Consider the following 24,259-nt stretch of genomic DNA (forward strand, 5'->3'; position numbering starts at 1 on the left):
AGGAGAAATTTCCAGGCAGGCTCTCCTGACTTCTATCTTTGAGAAGTGCCGTAGGTTCATCCTGGTCCACAAAGAGCCACCATTACAGAAAAACTGATTTAAAGACACTGGCTCAGAGTGCTGTGCAAGAGATAACCTAATTTGTAAGCCGAGACCCGTTTTTTCAACCTCACAGAATAAGAAGTCTCAGAAGCTAAGGTGTCATACCCTGAGTCGCACACTTGCCCACTTACTTCTAAGAGAGCACAACCCAAATTACACAATTCACACAACTCTAACATTTATGTTGAGGCTGACTTGTACACATACAGACAAACCACACACACAGACAAACACACACACACAAAGGTAGAAAATTAAACCTGTTCATTTTGTCAATTCCTTACCTGAACCTAACTCTTTTTTTGAAGACCTAATTTGAAAGCATAATTTAATGCTCATTATTTATAACATTTTATGTAAAAAATAAGGTTCATATCAATCTTTGATTTTCAAGAGATGACTAGTTCTACACACTGTCTAATCCTACATATCCACCAGCATTCTCTCTTCAATGGTTTTGTGGGTTTTGTTTCATTAAAAATAGATTTTTTTTTGCATATAAGATATTTTTTACTGTGTTTTCTGCTCCCTCTGCTCATCCCTGTCCTCCCCACCTCCTCTCCTATCCAGATCCTCTCTTTCTGTCTCACAGTAGAAAATAAGATTTGGGAGATAATAATAAAATATAGTAAGATAAAAACAAAAAAAAACCATTGGAATACAATAAAACTTGAAAAGGCAGGGAAAAAACAGATATATACACAAAGACATGCTTATTCCCACACCCAGGATACCCATAAAAACACAAAATAGAAGCCATAATTTAAACTCAAGTGATCTGTAGGGTAATGTCAGACAGACAGACAGACAGACAGACAAAATAGAAAATAAAATGAAAAAGAGAAAATAAAAAATTTTTAAAGCCTTGGCATGACCTTGCAAGACAAGGAAACTTCATACATGTTGCTGAGTTTGTTTTCTGCTGGGCATGTTGTCCACTCATGAGAATAGAGTGTGTCCCTTGCAGAATTAAATATCGATTGCAGATTGCTTCGTGTTGGAGATGAAGGCCTGTGTCCACTTCTCCTTTCACTCTAACTGGTGCAAACCCATCAGGCCCTGTACGTGCTGCCTCAGTCTCTTGGGAGAGTGTACGAGCTTTGGGAGTGTTGGCTTAGAGGAGCTTGTTATCCTGGTGTCCTCCGTCCTCTGTGACTCTTACACTTTCTGCCCACTCTTCCTCCAAGTTCCCCCAGCCCTGTGAAGAGGAATTTGATAGATCCCATTTAAGGCTAAGTGTTCCAAGGCCTCTCACACTCTGTACATTGCCTGGCTGGGGTCTCTGTATTGGTTCACATCTGCTCCAAGGAGAATCTTCACTAATGGTGCCTGAGTAAGGCACTGATCTGAGCAGAGCAGAATGTCTTCAGGGTTTGTTTTATTGCTACATTCTTTTAGTAGAACAGTAGCATTTGGCTTTACCCTACGTCACCGGGCTGTCTACCTAGTCTGTTTCTTAGTCACTGAAGCCGTGTTAGGTTGGGGCTCCATCTCCTGGAGTGGACCTCAGGTTAAATAAGATATTGGCAGATTATTTCTACAGATTTTGTGCCAGCATTGCACTAGCATATCTTTCTGCAAGGACGTAAATTGTGGAGTGAAGAGTTGATGCTTACTTTTCTCCTTTGGTAGCATGCAGAGCAACTTCTGAACAAATGACATTTAGTGCATCGGGCGAAGGCTCTGTGTAGGCATGAAGATCTGTGAAGAATTATGCTGGAACTTAGATGGTGATCGCACTGACTCTGTAGATTGCTTTTGGTCAGATGGCCATTTTTACAATATTAATTCTACCTACCCATGAGTACCTACCCATGAGCATAGAATATCTTTCCATCTTCTGCTGTCTTCTTTGGTTTCTTTCTTCAATGACAATATATTCATCATACAAGTCTTCCACTTGTTTGGTTTGAGTTACCCAGAATATATTTTATATTATTTAAACCTACTGTAAAGGCTTTGTGAAGGTAGTTCCTTTGATTTTTCTCTCTGTACATTTGTCATCTCTGTATAGAAAGGCTACTTATCCAGCAACACTGCTCAAAGTGCTTCTCAGCTGTAGGGGTTTCAGGTGGCATTCTTAGGGATAGATATTTTATTAATATATAGCTAATATATAATATATTATAACATATATTATATATTTAATATTATAATTATATATAATTTGCAGACAAAAGTACTTTGACTTCTCCCTTTCTAATTTGTATCCCCTTGACCTCCTTCAGTTGTCTTACTGCTGAAGCTAAGGCTTCAAGTATTATATTGATTAGGTAGATAGAAACAAGACAATTTTGTCTTGTCCCTGATTTTAATGGAATTGCTTTAAGTTCCTTTCCATTTATTTTTATGTGGGCTATGGGACATACAACTTCTCAATGAGATTATAAAAGTGTGAATAAATTGCCTTTATTATAAAGTATGTCTCTCAAATTTCTAGTCACTCCAGAACATTTTATCATGAAGGGGTGTTGATTTTTGTCAGAGGCCTTTTCTACATCTAATGAGATGATCATGTGGTTTTGGCTTTCAGTTTTACTTATATGTGGATAACGTGGATTTATATATACTGAACCATTCCTGAGAGCCCACTCAATCATGGTATATGGTCTTTTTGATATGTCTTTGGATTCAGTTTGCAAGAATTTTACTGAGAATTTTTGCATCTATGTTCATAAGGGAAATTGATCTGAAATTCTTTGGTATTTATGTGGTTTGAGGTCAGGGTAGCTATGGACTTGTAAAACTAATTAGGCAACGTTCCTTTTGTGTCCATTTTGTGCAATAATTTGAGGAGTATTGACCTTAGCTCTTTTTTGAAAGTCTTGCACAATTCTACACTAAAACCATCTGGCTTTGGGCTTTTTTGGTTTGGAGGCTTTTAAATACTGTTTTTATTTTACTAACAGTTACAGGTCTGTTTACACTGCTTATCAGGTCTTGGTTTAACTTTGGTAAGTGGTTGTATCAGGAAAATTATGTTTAAGTTTTCCAATCTGTTGTACAGGTTTTTGAGGTCTGTCACCGTAATTCTCTGAATTTTTTTTCAGTGTCCGTTTTATGCATCTCATTTAATCTCTAATTTAGGTGTTTTCTGTGTCCTTTAGTTTGGATAAGGATTTGTCAATCTTACTTTCTCAAAACACTTTATTTTCTCTGTTTCATTGACTCTATGTAAGGTTTCTTTTTTTTTTTCCTTTTTTATTGATTTCAGGTTTGAGTTTTATTATTTCTTGCCCTCTCCTTCTTTTGGGTGTAATTTCATCCTTTTTCTCTAGAGCTTCCATGTGTGTAATTAAGTCACTAGTTTAAGGTCTCCTCAGTTTTTCATTTGTTTATATAGGCACTTAGTTCTATGAACTTGCCTCTTATAACTGCTTTCAATGTGTCCCATAAGTTTGGGAATGTTGTGTATTCATTCAGTTATAGAACATGTTTAATTTATTTCTTGATTTGGGTCTTGACTTTTATTTCAGTAGTGAGTTGCTCAGTTCCCATGAGTTTGTGAGCTTTCTGTTGTTCCTCCTCTTGATGTCCGCCTTTAATCCATGGTGTTCAGATAGGATGAAGGGTGTTATTTCATTATATACATTATATTTTCAGATTGGCTTTGTGTCAGAATATGGACAAAGTTCCTTGAACTGCTGAGAAGAAGGTATATTCTTTTGTGTTTGGGTGAAATTTTCTGTAAATATGTTAGGTCAGATTGGCTTATGACATCAGTTAGCTCCAGCGGGTCTCTGTTCAGTTTTTGTCGGGATGACCTGTCTACTGGCAAGAGATCTGTGAGGGACATGAGATTTAAGCTGGAGTTGTATTTCTTTTTATGAATTTCGGTGCCCTTATGTTTGGTCTAAAGACATTAAAAACTGCAATATCCTCTAGGTGGATTTCTCCTTTGACAAATATGTAGTGTCCTTCTCCACCTCTTCTGATTAATTTTGGTTTGAACCCTATTTTGTCAGATACTAAAATGGCTACACAACTTGTATCTTGAAGTCCATTTGCTTGTATTATCTTTTTCTACCCATTTCCCCTGAGGTACTATTAATCTTTGATGTTAAGAAATGTTTTCTTAGTTGCAGAAAAACAAAGCTACTGTGTTAGTCTTTCTCAGCTTGTTGGAGAATTGAAACCCCTGATGTTGATAGATATTGATGAGCAATATTTTGTTGGTTCCTGCCATTTTATTGTTGTCGTTGGGGTGTGTGTGTGTGTGTGTGTGTGTGTGTGTGTGTGTGTGTGTGTGTGTTTCTGTTCTTTTTTTTTCTTGGGTGTCAACCTCCTCATGTCGAAGTTTTCTTTTCAATACTCTCTTGGGGGATGGATTTGTAGAAAGATAATGCTCAAAGGTGGTTTTATCATGGAATGTCTTATTTTCTCCATCTCTTGGGATGGAAATTTTTCTGGTTATAGTAGTATGGACTGGCATCTATTATCTCTTTAGTTTTTAGATGATCAGTCTATGACCTTCTGGCTTTTATAATTTCATTGAGAAGTTGAGTTTTATTCTAATAGGTCTGCCTTTTTCCCTTTCAGCTTTTAATATTCTTTGTTCTGTCATTTAATATTTTGATTATTACTTACTCAGAGGAATTTATTTTCTGATCGAATTTATTTGGTGTTCTATATCCTTAGTGTATCTTAATAGGCATCTCTTTCCTTAGATTAAGGAAACTTTCTTCTATGATTTTGTTTTTATGATTTGATGTTTTTATGATTTTGTTTTTCTGTGCCTGTGTCCTATGTTTCTTCTCCTTCCTCTATTTCTATTATTCTTAGATTTGCTCTGTTCTTATTGTTCCAGCTTGCCTGGATGTTTTGTGCCAGCTTACTTTTTTAAGATTAATATTTTCTTTGGCTGAGTTATCCATTTCTTCCATCATGTTTTCAGTGCCTGAGATTCTCTCTTCCATCACTTATATTCTATGAGTGAGGTCTGCCTCCGAGATTTCTGTTCAAATTCCTACATTTTTCATTTCCAGATATCCCACAGTTTGGGTTTACTTTCTGGATTCTATTTCTATTTTCAGAACTTGAACTTTTTTATTTATTTCTTTCCATTGTTTTTTGGTTTTGTGGATTTAAGGGATTTATTCATTTTCTTTTTCTCTAAGGATTATATTCATAAAGGCCATACAGTAGTGGCATTGCTGGGAACTAGTCTCCACTAGGAGACATATTGTTCTGGCTGTGACAGTGTTTTTTTGCAGTAGGGTCTAGGCATCTAGGTTTGGGATGACTTTAATTCTAGGTGCTGATATCTGGTCTTGTCTTTATTGAGTAGTGTTTCTTTCCTTGCTTTCTGTTGTCCTCTCTGTTTCTTAGGGGTTATGTTGGTTCTGTGTTGCCTGGTAGGAAATTCTTCTGGAATCCTGACATGTTTGGTCAGTGGGAATTCCAGGTAAAATATGTTTCTAAAGTATTTTGAGCTGACAGAAATGGTGATGGGCTAGGAGGGTGAGGCCTAGGTGGTTCATAGGGAGGAGGATAGTAGGGTGTCCCATCAGGAACTGTCTAATCCCCTGGATCAGGGCAGCAAGTGTAGAGGCTACAGCAAGTAGTCTGCTACAGAGCTGGAGATGAGATTATGGGATTGAATCTGGGGAAGAGGGAGACTGGGGACCTGAAGCTTGTGGACCCTCTTAGCTGGTCTACTTGTTTCCCTGGCAGCATTGCACTACAGTCCTATGGAATGCATGCTTGAGTGGAGGGTGGGATAAAGCAAGAAGGGGAGGAAGGATGTTGGAAGGCAAGGTCTGTGTGAGCCATTGGAGGTGGGGAAAGGGAAGGAAGGGAGGCCACATCTGCTACTGAGCTGGGTGTGAAAGACTGGTTTTTGAGGAGGGGGAGGTAAAAATCTGCAGTTAGACCACTTGCTTCCCTGACTGGAGTGGTCTATGAGTTCCAATGGAGTTAGGAACAAAGAGGAAGGGAGGCTACAGCAGGTGGTCTTCTATGGAGCTGGAAAGGAGACTGGGGGATTGGATCTAGAGGGAAAGAAGAAGAGGTGAAAATTCAGTTAGGCTTTGCCTTCTCTGGCTGGAGTTATTTTTGATTTTTAAGATGATGTCTTGCTTTGTTGCCCATACTGGCCTCAAACCTCAAACTCCTATGTTATATGATCCTTCATGCTCAGACAGCCAAATAACCAAAAATACACACACACACACCCCCAGCCACTTAACACTTTTTCCACTTTCATCCACATCTTCAAATACCCCATCCTACCACTTTAAGATCACATGACCGGTCACCTTCTTTCTTAATATTTCCAGCACAATTCAGTAGTCTTGTCTTTGTCCTTTATCAGCAACAGTCATGACCCAAAGAAAGCCTTCATCATAGCCTGGTTTGCGTTAACATTAATATCATTAATACTGCTAGTCCACAGGACAAGTTTATGTTAGAATTGTTATACTCAATATTGTTTCCTCATTGTTTAACAAAGAGCTTTTTAAAATATATGTTTAGTGTTAACTGTATCTCATACATATGAATGCTTATTTAGAAACCAATTTTCCTATGTTACTTTGAATATAAATCATGCTTCAGGCTTTCACACCACGTTTCAACCTCCCCCTCAATTCCTTAGAATCCTATTAGTCTCTTTTCCTGAAATTCCACAGTTCTTGTCCATGTCTCGTATTTTTACACATAGAAAAACATTCAAGATTATATCATTATTTTTTGTGTATGTATTTTATTACCAAGCAAGTCTATTCACAAAATATTAGATATTAGGATCATTAGCTATAATTCGTGTGCTTCAGGAACTTTAAATATGTTGTTCTGAGCTCTCTTAGTCTGTACTCTCTTACTGCCCAGATGGCAATCCTCCTCCTCCTCCTCTTCCACCACCCCCATCACCACCACTATCACCACCACCACCACTCTTGAATGAACTGGGCTTTATTTTGCAGTGCTGTCAAGCTGTCACTGCTCACCAGCTGTAACAAAGCACACCAGGAGAGAAATCAATAGCACCTCTATAGCTGAAACCTCAACACACTTCCTGAAAAAATGTTTTCAGTTACAAAGATAAACAGTTCAATGGGATTATCTCTATATCTCCTTTAAACCCCAGTGAACACACCTAGCAAAAAAAAAAAAAAAAAACATTGCTTGGGATCAAATGTTATCCAAACCTTCAAGGGCATATCTAACAATGTGGTACCTCTTCGGTAACAGGTAACATATTGAACCATATAAAATGTCACTGCTCATTCTTTCTCTCCCATGACCACCACTGGCTCTAGAAAATTACAAATACCTCTCTATTTAAAGATCATTTGAGGAATCTGGGGTGACTGGGCCTAAAGAGTCATTCATTTATGCTTTTAAAAGTATTTCTATTTAGTTTTTTTTTTGAGAATTTATAGAAATCTTAACATTCACCCCCTAAACTCCTCCTAGATCTATCCCATTGCCAACTTTGTGTCCTTTTTCAAATAAATAAACAAGTGCTCCAATTTGGGCTCCCAAATACTCCTGAGTATGAGCATCTACTGGGAAGAGGTTGCGCTACCCAGAGCCAAACCTTGAAGAGAACTCCAGAAACTATTAACTGTCCATAGTGCCTTGGTAGGTCTGGAGTCTGATAAGCTCCCCACGATGCTCTTAGTTTTTGAAGGAGGCATAAAAGACAATTTCTTTAGCTCATACTTAGCTTAAATGTTTACATTCATTATTTGTAGACATATGCTTGTGTTTATAGTGGAATCCTATTAAGATGCTAAAGCAAAAAAGCAGAATTTCACCTAATGAGATTTTGAGATTATAGCAGATGACCCACAGCATATCTTCTACAGCAGGCCGCAATTTCGCAATGGTTCATTGTGTGTCTACACACAATTTCAAAGCAGCAAGCTTCTGTAAAACTATGCCGTTTCTTAGGAGTCTAAGAAATATGGAGCCTCCTTTACCCCACTGAGCTCTGAAATCTAACAACTCACAGCGAGGATCAGGCAGACCTGAACTCAACTCAGTGACGTTTGTAATACCAAACCTGTCCTGGGTGCCATCTGAGTCCTCCTTTGTCCCCTGGCTTGATAAAGTCCTCCTAGGCACTGACACATCTGGTCTTTTGTGTTCCCATCAGTATTGGTGCTGCTCATCCTGTCCATGAGGCGCCACCGAAAACAACCCTACATCATCGACGACGACGAGAACATCCACGAGAACATTGTGCGCTATGACGACGAGGGGGGAGGCGAAGAGGACACAGAGGCCTTCGACATCGCCGCCATGTGGAACCCGCGCGAGGCGCAGGCGGGCGCCGCCCCGAAGACGCGGCAGGACATGCTCCCCGAGATCGAGAGCCTCTCCCGCTACGTGCCTCAGACGTGCGCGGTCAGCAGCACGGTCCACAGCTACGTGCTGGCCAAGCTCTACGAGGCCGACATGGACCTGTGGGCCCCGCCCTTCGATTCCCTGCAGACCTACATGTTTGAGGGGGACGGCTCCGTGGCCGGCTCGCTCAGCTCGCTTCAGTCAGCCACCTCGGACTCAGAGCAGAGCTTTGATTTCCTCACGGACTGGGGACCTCGCTTCCGGAAACTGGCAGAACTCTACGGGGCGTCGGAGGGGCCCTCGCCCTTGTGGTGACAGAAGCCCGGAGGCCAAGGTGCACCCAAATCCAGACGTTCTCAAACGCTGCTTCTCGTCCATGAGGCGCGGCCACCACAGGAGCAATATTGTGCTGGACAGTGAGGATGGGAGTGAGTGGACCCAACAGAGCTCTCTCTGGATCAGCTTTACTTGGTTAGACGAAATTAAATAATCAGAAGGAAACCCAGAAGAAGAGGGCAGAATCCCCAATTATCTTTTTAATTTGCTTTTTGACACTGTATTCACAGGTTTGAAGTATTAAAGCTTGGCTTTTTTGTTTGTTTATTTGTTTGTTTCTCTGTTTTTCCTATTCACCAAGGCCTTTGTCATTTTGCCACCAAGAAAAGGCTCCAGTGTTAACCTACAGAGGTAGTAGGTGAAGGTCTGGAGGCAGAGAACAAGTCCTACTCCAGAATCTATGTTATCTGTATTCCCCATTTCAGATTGTTTCTCTGCATCCTCAGATCTGCAGAAAACAACACGCGCGGGCGCGCACGCGTACGCGCACACACACACACACACACACACTACTGAAAAAAGTATTCCTCAGTGAAATCATCTTGCTTGTTCTAAGGTGGGTGGTATACTATTTAACCCTTTCAACACAAGGTTTAGACTTTCTTGACCTTGCATGGGGAATTGTTGGGGAGGGTGGGAGAAGGAAGAGACATTGACTTGTGTTCATGTTTAAGAGCTGAACCAAGAGTTGGCATTATAGCTGATCCAGCATCAGCTTTTACATGCCTTGGCAAAAGTCAGAAGGAAACCAGAAAAGCTGCCTCTTTTGCACTGTAGATGTCTCTTCTGTGTGCCAAATGTGGAGACCAGATGCAACAAACGAAAGCCAAATAAGAAGTATCTGATAAAAGCATGGGTCTGAGGGCTTTCCTAATCTGTATAAAGTCAATCCAAGGGATGTTTACATACTGTAGATAACCTACTTGAACAAAGTCAGTATTATAGAGAAGAATGGATGTAAGAGTATTACCTGTAAAAGTTTTGTATATTTGTTAATAATTTTGTTAATAAATATGATGTACTACATCTCGGTACCTTAGGGTTTCTTTTAATAAAAGCTAAATAGAAGGAAAGGTGTACTTTGAGTTTGTTTTGTTGTTGGCAAGAGCTTTATGATCCTGAATTAACCTCAGGTTGCTGGGATTGATAACACAGAAGCAGCATCAGAGAAACATGAGGCTGTGTGTTCCATTTTGGTAACTGACCAGTTTAATATCATGGATCAAAGTTAATTTTTTAATGACAATTTCACTCTTGTGTCTCTGAAAAAAGGCAAAGAACCATTTAATATGAATGACACAATCCTGAATTTTGCTTGTATTTTTAATTTTGTGAGAAGGAGTATGACCACAAAGAGGTGGGATAGAATTGTTTTCAGTTTTCTTTCATTGCAAAACCAAGTACAAATCAGCCCATTGACTGTAGAAGAGTTCACAGTTGACTGGGGCCTTCTTTATTCCTTATAGTAATTAAAATAGGTAGTACACAGCATATGCCTAACTCTATCCTTTTTACATATATATATGTAAAAATTTAACAAGTGCTGAGTTAACATAGTTGGAAGAGAGCTCACTCTTTGACATCGTATTACTATCTGGATTATAATCTGGATTATAGTAGTGGCTGTCAGATTTCGCCATGGATCAGAATCAAACGGATGGCTCATTAAACTATCTCACCCACAGAATTTCTGACTCAATACATGTGGAACAATTTGTCATTGGAACAAGTTACCAGGTAATAATGATACATCTGGTGCAAGGACCACATTTTTTTGGGGGGGGGGGAGCTGGGGACCGAACCCAGGGCCTTGTGCTTGCTAGGCAAGCGTTTGACCATTGAGCTAAATCCCCAACCCCAAGGACACATTTGACAATTACATAATATTCTCTCTCTCTTGCTCTCGATCTCGATCTCTCTCTACTTCTCTTCCTCCTGCCCTCTTTCTCCTCTCCCTCTTCCTCCTCTTCCTCCTCCCTTGCCTCCCTCTCATTCTTCCTCCTCCCCCCTTCTGGAAGATTTATATTATCATCCCATTTGAGGCCCAGCCTGTCATCACAGAGGTGTCAGTACTCTTCCCTAATAACAAAAAAAATTTTAAAAATGTACAAGTATGAAGGTCAAAGATGTAAGAAGGCAGCTGCGAGTCTTGCAGCCAGTGGGATGTGATTCTGTGCATGTTACATGCTATACTAACAGCCCAAGTCCCATCTGCAGCTTTTGTAGATGGGCTTTCCTGTCCATGAAAAGCAAGCAGCTCCTTCTGAGCCTCCTTGGGGGTGAAGTGCAATATAAAATAATGACATTTAACAAAGCAAGAGAATAAAACAGAGACATGTGCCCAAACTAGATTCTACAGCATTCTGATTGTGTGAAGTCAGGCAAACTAACCTCAATAACATCCTTCCTTTCTTCCCATAAGCTCTGAGGATAATTTTGCAACTATTTCACTTTATGCTGCTTGCTTTACAACTGAACACAGCTGTTATCTTAACCACAGGGGGTTATCACGGCCCACATCCTGCTAAGTCAGCCCCCATGATACTGGGCATGAAGCGATTAAGCAGTTCCCTGTGTCTTCTGGTTCCCAAGAGGATGCTTAATAGTGCGGTACAGGAAGCTTGAAAGAAGCCCTCAGTAGGAGCCCCATTTCAGCTCATATTGGAAGCTGAGATTCCAACCCTCAAAATGGATTTGGAAAACCATACTATAGTAAGCCACCATGCTCTCTTACAGGGAACAGGTAAAGGGAACCACTAAGCAGGTAATCTACTCAAGTTAGGCTGACGATCCATAAAATGACACCACCATTGCCTTGTTCACAGGTGAATGGGTAGCCTATGAATGACATGTTGAGGGGAGCAGGCATCTGTACAAGTCAATGGATTCCATACTCAAAAAAAAGAAAAACTGTAGTCCGAATGAGAACACAAGCAAAGATTAAAATTCACAGTGATTTAATAAAAGAGAAGTTTGTAAATAACAGCCAAAAAAAGTAGAGATGAAATGAAAAATCCATAAACACAGAAAACAGAATCCAGACACGGACAAATCAAGATGGTTGATTAAAGATTGATAGCAGCTCACCAATAATGTGCAACTGGACCTGGGTATCATAATGTCAGCATATTAAAATAGTCCTCAGACTCTTCCTAACACAAGTCACAGCACACAAATAGTTGTCATTATGGATTAATTCACTAGGAAGTTCGATTGCTGTCTCCCTAGTAATTAAATAAATGTTAAGACGTTTCTATAGGTATGTGCCAGAATAACGAAGCTTCTGTTTGACTCTTAAGATTCGTGTTGAACAATAGATAAAAATTAGATTAAAATATCCTCTGTTAAAATTGTCTACTAATGGAATGCAAGTCTCATAATTCAACTTATATTTTTAAAATGCTAATTTATCATGTGTATAAAACCAGCTATGGTGGCACTTACCAGTTTTGAAAGAGCAGAGTTCCCAGGCAGTCAGCCCCATTCTGTGAGCTCCAGGCTTCAGGCTCACTGAGTCTGTCTCACAAAACTAGAAGAACATTAGGAAACACCTGATGTTATTCTCTGCACTACACACACACACACACACACAGAGAGAGAGAGACAGAGAGAGAGACAGAGAGAGAGAGACAGAGAGAGAGACAGAGAGAGAGACAGAGACTGATAGACAAACAATGACAGAGACAGAGAGGCAGAGAAAGACAGACTGACAGAGACAGGCAGACTGACAGACAAACAATGACAGGGACAGAGAGCAGACAGTGACAGACACAGAAGGACAGAGGATTTGTTCTCACATAAATCTGCTCTCACATACAAGCATGCATAAATGCAAAATAAGTTAAAAATAAAACAAAGTATAATCAGCACAATACCAATCCAGAACACAACGTTTCATAAATTTTTGTTCCTGAGACAGAAATCTGATAAATCCTGCTGTATTTCTTTGTCCATGCTCTTAGCTTTTGAGAATGGTTAGATAGCTAGAGTTAGGATGAAGGGGTTTCTTCCCCTCAAGTACTTTAGTTGTATATCTGTCTTGCACGTGATACCAAGGGCTCTACCTGCTGTTGCAGAACTCTGTAGATCCCTTCTCTATTCTGTCTGCTCTCCAAATCTAGAACCCACAGAACTGTATCTATTTTCTACCACTGCCATATTTTAGTCTTACTTTTACTATTTCCATTTCTCCCTCTTTCCTCTTGTCCATTTGCCTTATGGTCCTGCACTTAAAAACAAATTTTAATGGTCTTCCTGGTTGCTGCCGCTGCAGAGAGCCCCTGGGCAGCACCCCACGAGCGAACCTGAGCCTCGGGACCACAGGTAAGACCAAATTTTCTGCTGCAAGAAAGCTGCCTGGTGAGCTTGGGACACACGGAAGCAGAATTTCTCTAGGACCGGGCACGTTCTGTGTTTACTGGAAGTCCCACACCCGCGGATCCCGGCCCGCAGCAGCTCTCTGCTCCCAGACCCGGTGAGAGAGAGACCCAACCGCCTGGTCAGGTGGGCACTCCTGAGGCTGCAGAGCGGAAGAGACCACCAACACTGCTCACCCCTGCCCACATCCCTGGCCCAGGAGGAAACTGTATAAGGCCTCTGGGCTCCCGAGGGGGAGGGCCCAGGAGCAGCAGGACACCTGCCAGAGACACCGCCGGACCCTGAAAGAAACAGACCGGATAAACAGTTCTCTGCACCCAAATCCCGTGGGAGGGAGAGCTAAACCTTCAGAGAGGCAGACAAGCCTGGGAAACCAGAAGAGACTGCTCCCTGCACACACATCTCGGACGCCAGAGGAAAAAGCCAAAGACCATCTGGAACCCTGGTGCACTGAAGCTCCCGGAAGGGGCGGCACAGGTCTTCCTGGTTGCTGCCGCTGCAGAGAGCCCCTGGGCAGCACCCCACGAGCGAACCTGAGCCTCGGGACCACAGGTAAGACCAAATTTTCTGCTGCAAGAAAGCTGCCTGGTGAACTCAAGACACAGGCCCACAGGAACAGCTGAAGACCTGTAGAGAGGAAAAACTACACGCCCGAAAGCAGAACACTCTGTCCCCATAACTGACTGAAAGAGAGGAAAACAGGTCTACAGCACTCCTGACACACAGGCTTATAGGACAGTCTAGCCACTGTCAGAAATAGCAGAACAAAGTAACACTAGAGATAATCTGATGGCGAGAGGCAAGCGCAGGAACCCAAGCAACAGAAACCAAGACTACATGCCATCATCGGAGCCCAATTCTCCCACCAAAACAAACATGGAATATCCAAACACACCAGAAAAGCAAGATCTAGTTCCAAAATCATTTTTGATCATGATGCTGGAGGACTTCAAGAAAGACATGAACACACTTAGGGAAACACAGGAAAACATTAATAAACAAGTAGAAGCCTACAGAGAGGAATCGCAAAAATCTCTGAAAGAATTCCAGGAAAACACAATCAAACAGTTGAAGGAATTAAAAATGGAAATAGAAGCAATCAAGAAAGAACACATGGAAACAACCCTGGATATAGAAAACCAAAAGAAGAGACAAGGAGCTGTAGATACAAGCTTCACCAACAGAATACAAGAGATGGAAGAGAGAATCTCAGGAGCAGAAGATTCCATAGAAATCATTGACTCAACTGTCAAAGATAATGTAAAGCAGAAAAAGCTACTGGTCCAAAACATACAGGAAATCCAGGACTCAATGAGAAGATCAAACCTAAGGATAATAGGCATAGAAGAGAGTGAAGACTCCCAGCTCATAGGACCAGTAAATATCTTCAACAAAATCATAGAAGAAAACTTCCCTAACCTAAAAAAAGAGATACCCATAGACATACAAGAAGCCTACAGAACTCCAAATAGATTGGACCAGAAAAGAAACACCTCCCGTCACATAATTGTCAAAACACCAAACGCACAAAATAAAGAAAGAATATTAAAAGCAGTAAGGGAAAAAGGTCAAGTAACATATAAAGGGAGACCTATCAGAATCACACCAGACTTCTCGCCAGAAACTATGAAGGCCAGAAGATCCTGGACTGATGTCATACAGACCCTAAGAGAACACAAATGCCAGCCCAGGTTACTGTATCCTGGAAAACTCTCAATTAACATTGATGGAGAAACCAAGATATTCCATGACAAAACCAAATTTACACAATATGTTTCTACAAATCCAGCACTACAGAGGATAATAAATGGTAAAGCCCAACATAAGGAGGCAAGCTATACCCTAGAAGAAGCAAGAAACTAATCGTCTTGGCAACAAAACAAAGAGAATGAAAGCACACAAACATAACCTCACATCCAAATATGAATATAAAGGGAAACAATAATCACTATTCCTTAATATCTCTCAATATCAATGGCCTCAACTCCCCAATAAAAAGACATAGATTAACAAACTGGATACGCAACGAGGACCCTGCATTCTGCTGCCTACAGGAAACACACCTCAGAGACAAAGACAGACACTACCTCAGAGTGAAAGGCTGGAAAACAACTTTCCAAGCAAATGGTCAGAAGAAGCAAGCTGGAGTAGCCATTCTAATATCAAATAAAATCAATTTCCAACTAAAAGTCATCAAAAAAGATAAGGAAGGACAATTCATATTCATCAAAGGAAAAATCCACCAAGATGTACTCTCAATCCTAAATATCTATGCCCCAAATACAAGGGCACCTACATACGTAAAAGAAACCTTACTAAAGCTCAAAACACACATTGCACCTCACACAATAATAGTGGGAGATTTCAACACCCCACTCTCATCGATGGACAGATCATGGAAACAGAAATTAAACAGTGATGTCGACAGACTAAGAGAAGTCATGAGCCAAATGGACTTAACGGATATTTATAGAACATTCTATCCTAAAGCAAAAGGATATACCTTCTTCTCAGCTCCTCATGGCACTTTCTCCAAAATTGACCATATAATTGGTCAAAAAACGGGCCTCAACAGGTACAGAAAGATAGAAATAATCCCATGCGTGCTATCAGACCACCACGGCCTAAAACTGGTCTTCAATAACAGTAAGGGAAGAATGCCCACATATACGTGGAAATTGAACAATGCTCTACTCAATGATAACCTGGTCAAGGAAGAAATAAAGAAAGAAATTAAAAACTTTTTAGAATTTAATGAAAATGAAGATACAACATACTCAAACTTATGGGACACAATGAAAGCTGTGCTAAGAGGAAAACTCATAGCGCTGAGTGCCTGCAGAAAGAAACAGGAAAGAGCATATGTCAGCAGCTTGACAGCACACCTAAAAGCTCTAGAACAAAAAGAAGCAAATACACCCAGGAGGAGTAGAAGGCAGGAAATAATCAAACTCAGAGCTGAAATCAACCAAGTAGAAACAAAAAGGACCATAGAAAGAATCAACAGAACCAAAAGTTGGTTCTTTGAGAAAATCAACAAGATAGATAAACCCTTAGCCAGACTAACGAGAGGACACAGAGAGTGCGTCCAAATTAACAAAATCAGAAATGAAAAGGGAGACATAACTACAGATTCAGAGGAAATTCAAAAAATCATCAGATCTTACTATAAAAACCTATATTCAACAAAATTTGAAAATCTTCAGGAAATGGACAATTTCCTAGACAGATACCAGGTATCGAAGTTAAATCAGGAACAGATAAACCAGTTAAACAACCCCATAACTCCTAAGGAAATAGAAGCAGTCATTAAAGGTCTCCCAACCAAAAAGAGCCCAGGTCCAGACGGGTTTAGTGCAGAATTCTATCAAACCTTCATAGAAGACCTCATACCAATATTATCCAAACTATTCCACAAAATTGAAACAGATGGAGCCCTACCGAATTCCTTCTACGAAGCCACAATTACTCTTATACCTAAACCACACAAAGACACAACAAAGAAAGAGAACTTCAGACCAATGTCCCTTATGAATATCGACGCAAAAATACTCAATAAAATTCTGGCAAACCGAATTCAAGAGCACATCAAAACAATCATCCACCATGATCAAGTAGGCTTCATCCCAGGCATGCAGGGATGGTTTAATATACGGAAAACCATCTACGTGATCCATTATATAAACAAACTGAAAGAACAGAACCACATGATCATTTCATTAGATGCTGAGAAAGCATTTGACAAAATTCAACACCCCTTCATGATAAAAGTCCTGGAAAGAATAGGAATTCAAGGCCCATACCTAAACATATAAAAGCCATATACAGCAAACCAGTTGCTAACATTAAACTAAATGGAGAGAAACTTGAAGCAATCCCACTAAAATCAGGGACTAGACAAGGCTGCCCACTCTCTCCCTACTTATTCAATATAGTTCTTGAAGTTCTAGCCAGAGCAATCAGACAACAAAAGGAGATCAAGGGGATACAGATCGGAAAAGAAGAAGTCAAAATATCACTATTTGCAGATGACATGATAGTATATTTAAGTGATCCCAAAAGTTCCACCAGAAAACTACTAAAGCTGATAAACAACTTCAGCAAAGTGGCTGGGTATAAAATTAACTCAAATAAATCAGTTGCCTTCCTCTATACAAAAGAGAAACAAGCCGAGAAAGAAATTAGGGAAACGACACCCTTCATAATAGACCCAAATAATATAAAGTACCTCGGTGTGACTTTAACCAAGCAAGTAAAAGATCTGTACAATAAGAACTTCAAGACACTGAGGAAAGAAATTGAAGAAGACCTCAGAAGATGGAAAGATCTCCCATGCTCATGGATTGGCAGGATTAATATAGTAAAAATGGCCATTTTACCAAAAGCAATCTACAGATTCAATGCAATCCCCATCAAAATACCAATCCAATTCTTCAAAGAGTTAGACAGAACAATTTGCAAATTCATCTGGAATAACAATAAAAGGACTTCAGGGGGAATCACTATCCCTGAACTCAAGCAGTATTACAGAGCAATAGTGATAAACACTGCATGGTATTGGTACAGAGACAGACAGATAGACCAATGGAATAGAATTGAAGACCCAGAAATGAACCCACACACCTATGGTCACTTGATTTTTGACAAAGGAGCCAAAACCATCCAATGGAAAAAAGATAGCATTTTCAGCAAATGGTGCTGGTTCAACTGGAGGGCAACATGTAGAAGAATGCAGATCGATCCATGCTTATCACCCTGTACAAAGCTTAAGTCCAAGTGGATCAAGGACCTCCACATCAAACCAGACACACTCAAACTAATAGAAGAAAAACTAGGGAAACATCTGGAACACATGGGCACTGGAAAAAATTTCCTGAACAAAACACCAATGGCTTATGCTCTAAGATCAAGAATCGACAAATGGGATCTCATAAAACTGCAAAGCTTCTGTAAGGCAAAGGACACTGTGGTTAGGACAAAACGGCAACCAACAGATTGGGAAAAGATCTTTACCAATCCTACAACAGATAGAGGCCTTATATCCAAAATATACAAAGAACTCAAGAAGTTAGACCGCAGGGAAACAAATAACCCTATTAAAAAATGGGGTTCTGAGCTAAACAAAGAATTCACAGCTGAGGAATGCCGAATGGCTGAGAAACACCTAAAGAAATGTTCAACATCTTTAGTCATAAGGGAAATGCAAATCAAAACAACCCTGAGATTTCACCTCACACCAGTGAGAATGGCTAAGATCAAAAACTCAGGTGACAGCAGATGCTGGCGAGGATGTGGAGAAAGAGGAACACTCCTCCATTGTTGGTGGGATTGCAGACTGGTAAAACCATTCTGGAAATCAGTCTGGAGGTTCCTCAGAAAATTGGACATTTAACTGCCTGAGGATCCAGCTATACCTCTCTTGGGCATATACCCAAAAGATGCCTCAACATATAAAAGAGACACGTGCTCCACTATGTTCATCGCAGCCTTATTTATAATAGCCAGAAAATGGAAAGAACCCAGATGCCCTTCAACAGAGGAATGGATACAGAAAATGTGGTACATCTACACAATGGAATATTACTCAGCTATCAAAAACAACGAGTTTATGAAATTCGTAGGCAAATGGTTGCAACTGGAAAATATCATCCTGAGTGAGGTAACCCAATCACAGAAAGACATACATGGTATGCACTCATTGATAAGTGGCTATTAGCCCAAATGCTTGAATTACCCTAGATCCCTAGAACAAACGAAACTCAAGACGGATGATCAAAATGTGAATGCTTCACTCCTTCTTTAAATGAGGAAAAAGAATACCCTTGGCAGGGAAGGGAGAGGCAAAGATTAAAACAGAGACTTAAGGAACACCCATTCAGAGCCTGCCCCACATGTGGCCCATACATATAGAGCCACCCAATTAGACAAGATGGATGAAGCAAAGAAGTGCAGACTGACAGGAGCCGGATGTAGATCGCTCCTGAGAGACACAGCCAGAATACAGCAAATACAGAGGCAAATGCCAGCAGCAAACCACTGAACTGAGAATAGGTCCCCTATTGAAGGAATCAGAGAAAGAACTGGAAGAGCTTGAAGGGGCTCGAGACCCCAAAAGTACAACAATGTCAAGCAACCAGAGCTTCCAGGGACTAAGCCACTACCTAAAGACTATACATGGACTGACCCTGGACTCTGACCCCATAGGTAGCAATGAATATCCTAGTAAGAGCACCAGTGGAAGGGGAAGCCCTGGGTCCTGCTAAGACTGAACCCCCAGTGAACTAGTCTATGGGGGGAGGGCGGCAATGGGGGGAGGGTTGGGAGGGGAACACCCATAAGGAAGGGGAGGGGGGAGGGGGATGTTTGCCCGGAAACCGGGAAAGGGAATAACACTCGAAATGTATATAAGAAATACTCAAGTTAATAAAAAAAAAAGAAAAAAGAAAAGAAAACTCTGAAACAAAAAAAAAAACAAATTTTAAAAAAAGCAGTGATATTTAATGATAAAGTGGCATCTTGCTGTTCTCATGGATTCTATGGGTCAGAAATTCCCAAAGTACCCAGAAAAGACACAATGTCTCTGGTCTACTCTGCCAGGAATCTCCACTGGAGACTGCAACGAAAGGGGTAATTCACTGGCCGGGACTTGACTCATACAAGCACTCATTCATCCACATTGCTGGTGCTTAGATGGACTTCTTCATGCCATGAAGACCAAAGGCTCCCCAAAACACAGTGCAATGAAGCCACATTGAAAATGAATGAATACACTGTTGAGAATGTGGAGTCTAACGACATATCAAATCTACAGCTACATCACAAGAAGATGGCGCTGAGTTTGTTATGAGAAATTACGATCTGCAGGATAGTCTATTCCATTTCTGCCATGCCTCTTCTCCTACCCCAGGAATCAGCTTCCTTCCCTTTACCATTGCCTTTCTTGTTCCTGCTCCCCTGCTCCCTGAGGGTTCCATTCTTACTCTATAGGTAAGTTATTTTCCTTTGACATTCAACCTTATCTTCACCACACAGTGATTCCAAAAGTAAATAAATATTTCACTGAGTACCACCTAGGGAAATACCTGACATAGCACAGGGGGGCTGGCTAGTTCTATGTCAACTTGACACAAGCTAGAGTCATCTGAAAGGGGAGAACCTCAATTGAGAAGATGCCTCCATAAGATCCAGCTAATCTTAATTAGTGCTTGATGGTAGAGGGCCCAATTCATATGTAGGTGTTGGTCCTGAGTTCTATCTATAAGAAAGCAGGCAGAGCAAGCCAGTATTCAGCACTGCCCTGCAGCATCCTGATCAGCATCAGTCTATAGGTTCCTGCCCTCAATAGTTTGAGCTCCTGTCCTGACTTCCTTTGATGACAAATTGTGGCGTGGAAGTGAAAGTCAAATAAACTCTTTCCTCCCTGACTTTTCTGGTCACGGTGTTTCATCACAGCAATAGTAACCCTAATTAAGAGAACAAGCATAGGAGAGAGAGACCCAACCGCCTGGTCAGGTGGGCACTCCTGAGGCTGCAGAGCGGAAGAGACCACCAACACTGCTCACCCCTGCCCACATCCCTGGCCCAAGAGGAAACTGTATAAGGCCTCTGGGCTCCCGTGGGGGAGGGCCCAGGAGCGGCAGGACCCTCTGTGCCTGAGACACCACTGGAACCTGAAAGAAACAGACCGGATAAACAGTTCTCTGCACCCAAATCCCGTGGGAGGGAGAGCTAAACCTTCAGAGAGGCAGACAAGCCTGGGAAACCAGAAGAGACTGCTCCCTGCACACACATCTCGGACGCCAGAGGAAAAAGCCAAAGACCATCTGGAACCCTGGTGCACTGAAGCTCCCGGAAGGGGCGGCACAGGTCTTCCTGGTTGCTGCCGCTGCAGAGAGCCCCTGGGCAGCACCCCACGAGCGAACCTGAGCCTCGGGACCACAGGTAAGACCAAATTTTCTGCTGCAAGAAAGCTGCCTGGTGAACTCAAGACACAGGCCCACAGGAACAGCTGAAGACCTGTAGAGAGGAAAAACTACACGCCCGAAAGCAGAACACTCTGTCCCCATAACTGACTGAAAGAGAGGAAAACAGGTCTACAGCACTCCTGACACACAGGCTTATAGGACAGTCTAGCCACTGTCAGAAATAGCAGAACAAAGTAACACTAGAGATAATCTGATGGCGAGAGGCAAGCGCAGGAACCCAAGCAACAGAAACCAAGACTACATGCCATCATCGGAGCCCAATTCTCCCACCAAAACAAACATGGAATATCCAAACACACCAGAAAAGCAAGATCTAGTTCCAAAATCATTTTTGATCATGATGCTGGAGGACTTCAAGAAAGACATGAACACACTTAGGGAAACACAGGAAAACATTAATAAACAAGTAGAAGCCTACAGAGAGGAATCGCAAAAATCTCTGAAAGAATTCCAGGAAAACACAATCAAACAGTTGAAGGAATTAAAAATGGAAATAGAAGCAATCAAGAAAGAACACATGGAAACAACCCTGGATATAGAAAACCAAAAGAAGAGACAAGGAGCTGTAGATACAAGCTTCACCAACAGAATACAAGAGATGGAAGAGAGAATCTCAGGAGCAGAAGATTCCATAGAAATCATTGACTCAACTGTCAAAGATAATGTAAAGCAGAAAAAGCTACTGGTCCAAAACATACAGGAAATCCAGGACTCAATGAGAAGATCAAACCTAAGGATAATAGGCATAGAAGAGAGTGAAGACTCCCAGCTCATAGGACCAGTAAATATCTTCAACAAAATCATAGAAGAAAACTTCCCTAACCTAAAAAAAGAGATACCCATAGACATACAAGAAGCCTACAGAACTCCAAATAGATTGGACCAGAAAAGAAACACCTCCCGTCACATAATTGTCAAAACACCAAACGCACAAAATAAAGAAAGAATATTAAAAGCAGTAAGGGAAAAAGGTCAAGTAACATATAAAGGGAGACCTATCAGAATCACACCAGACTTCTCGCCAGAAACTATGAAGGCCAGAAGATCCTGGACTGATGTCATACAGACCCTAAGAGAACACAAATGCCAGCCCAGGTTACTGTATCCTGGAAAACTCTCAATTAACATTGATGGAGAAACCAAGATATTCCATGACAAAACCAAATTTACACAATATGTTTCTACAAATCCAGCACTACAGAGGATAATAAATGGTAAAGCCCAACATAAGGAGGCAAGCTATACCCTAGAAGAAGCAAGAAACTAATCGTCTTGGCAACAAAACAAAGAGAATGAAAGCACACAAACATAACCTCACATCCAAATATGAATATAAAGGGAAACAATAATCACTATTCCTTAATATCTCTCAATATCAATGGCCTCAACTCCCCAATAAAAAGACATAGATTAACAAACTGGATACGCAACGAGGACCCTGCATTCTGCTGCCTACAGGAAACACACCTCAGAGACAAAGACAGACACTACCTCAGAGTGAAAGGCTGGAAAACAACTTTCCAAGCAAATGGTCAGAAGAAGCAAGCTGGAGTAGCCATTCTAATATCAAATAAAATCAATTTCCAACTAAAAGTCATCAAAAAAGATAAGGAAGGACAATTCATATTCATCAAAGGAAAAATCCACCAAGATGTACTCTCAATCCTAAATATCTATGCCCCAAATACAAGGGCACCTACATACGTAAAAGAAACCTTACTAAAGCTCAAAACACACATTGCACCTCACACAATAATAGTGGGAGATTTCAACACCCCACTCTCATCGATGGACAGATCATGGAAACAGAAATTAAACAGTGATGTCGACAGACTAAGAGAAGTCATGAGCCAAATGGACTTAACGGATATTTATAGAACATTCTATCCTAAAGCAAAAGGATATACCTTCTTCTCAGCTCCTCATGGCACTTTCTCCAAAATTGACCATATAATTGGTCAAAAAACGGGCCTCAACAGGTACAGAAAGATAGAAATAATCCCATGCGTGCTATCAGACCACCACGGCCTAAAACTGGTCTTCAATAACAGTAAGGGAAGAATGCCCACATATACGTGGAAATTGAACAATGCTCTACTCAATGATAACCTGGTCAAGGAAGAAATAAAGAAAGAAATTAAAAACTTTTTAGAATTTAATGAAAATGAAGATACAACATACTCAAACTTATGGGACACAATGAAAGCTGTGCTAAGAGGAAAACTCATAGCGCTGAGTGCCTGCAGAAAGAAACAGGAAAGAGCATATGTCAGCAGCTTGACAGCACACCTAAAAGCTCTAGAACAAAAAGAAGCAAATACACCCAGGAGGAGTAGAAGGCAGGAAATAATCAAACTCAGAGCTGAAATCAACCAAGTAGAAACAAAAAGGACCATAGAAAGAATCAACAGAACCAAAAGTTGGTTCTTTGAGAAAATCAACAAGATAGATAAACCCTTAGCCAGACTAACGAGAGGACACAGAGAGTGCGTCCAAATTAACAAAAATCAGAAATGAAAAGGGAGACATAACTACAGATTCAGAGGAAATTCAAAAAATCATCAGATCTTACTATAAAAACCTATATTCAACAAAATTTGAAAATCTTCAGGAAATGAACAATTTCCTAGACAGATACCAGGTATCGAAGTTAAATCAGGAACAGATAAACCAGTTAAACAACCCCATAACTCCTAAGGAAATAGAAGCAGTCATTAAAGGTCTCCCAACCAAAAAGAGCCCAGGTCCAGACGGGTTTAGTGCAGAATTCTATCAAACCTTCATAGAAGACCTCATACCAATATTATCCAAACTATTCCACAAAATTGAAACAGATGGAGCCCTACCGAATTCCTTCTACGAAGCCACAATTACTCTTATACCTAAACCACACAAAGACACAACAAAGAAAGAGAACTTCAGACCAATGTCCCTTATGAATATCGACGCAAAAATACTCAATAAAATTCTGGCAAACCGAATTCAAGAGCACATCAAAACAATCATCCACCATGATCAAGTAGGCTTCATCCCAGGCATGCAAGGATGGTTTAATATACGGAAAACCATCTACGTGATCCATTATATAAACAAACTGAAAGAACAGAACCACATGATCATTTCATTAGATGCTGAGAAAGCATTTGACAAAATTCAACACCCCTTCA

The 24,259-nt window shown here is 40.8% G+C and overlaps 1 protein-coding gene and 1 long non-coding RNA gene across 5 annotated transcripts in view; one reads left to right on the plus strand and one right to left on the minus strand.

Moving 5' to 3' along the window:
• Cdh20 (cadherin 20) overlaps window positions 1-9,803 on the plus strand; it is a 282,518-nt gene extending 272,715 nt beyond the window's left edge. The window contains 1 exon segment of the mRNA NM_001012748.2: window positions 8,204-9,803. Within this exon segment, the coding sequence (NP_001012766.2) occupies window positions 8,204-8,709 (506 nt within the window). The 3' untranslated portion in view covers window positions 8,710-9,803.
• Window positions 1-24,259, minus strand: part of LOC148001546 (uncharacterized) — a 54,305-nt gene that overhangs the window by 4,719 nt on the left and 25,327 nt on the right. For 3 of the 4 annotated variants that reach the window (XR_015635439.1, XR_015635443.1, XR_015635440.1), the window contains one exon: window positions 12,175-12,259. This is a non-coding gene — a long non-coding RNA (uncharacterized LOC148001546). Of the gene's footprint in view, window positions 1-8,547; window positions 8,653-12,174; window positions 12,260-24,259 lie in introns of those variants that run through there. The other variant, XR_015635444.1, reaches the window with a different exon arrangement.

Source organism: Rattus norvegicus, chromosome 13 (assembly GCF_021556685.1).
Source record: "Rattus norvegicus strain SHRSP/BbbUtx chromosome 13, alternate assembly SHRSP_T2T, whole genome shotgun sequence".
NCBI lineage: Eukaryota > Metazoa > Chordata > Mammalia > Rodentia > Muridae > Rattus > Rattus norvegicus.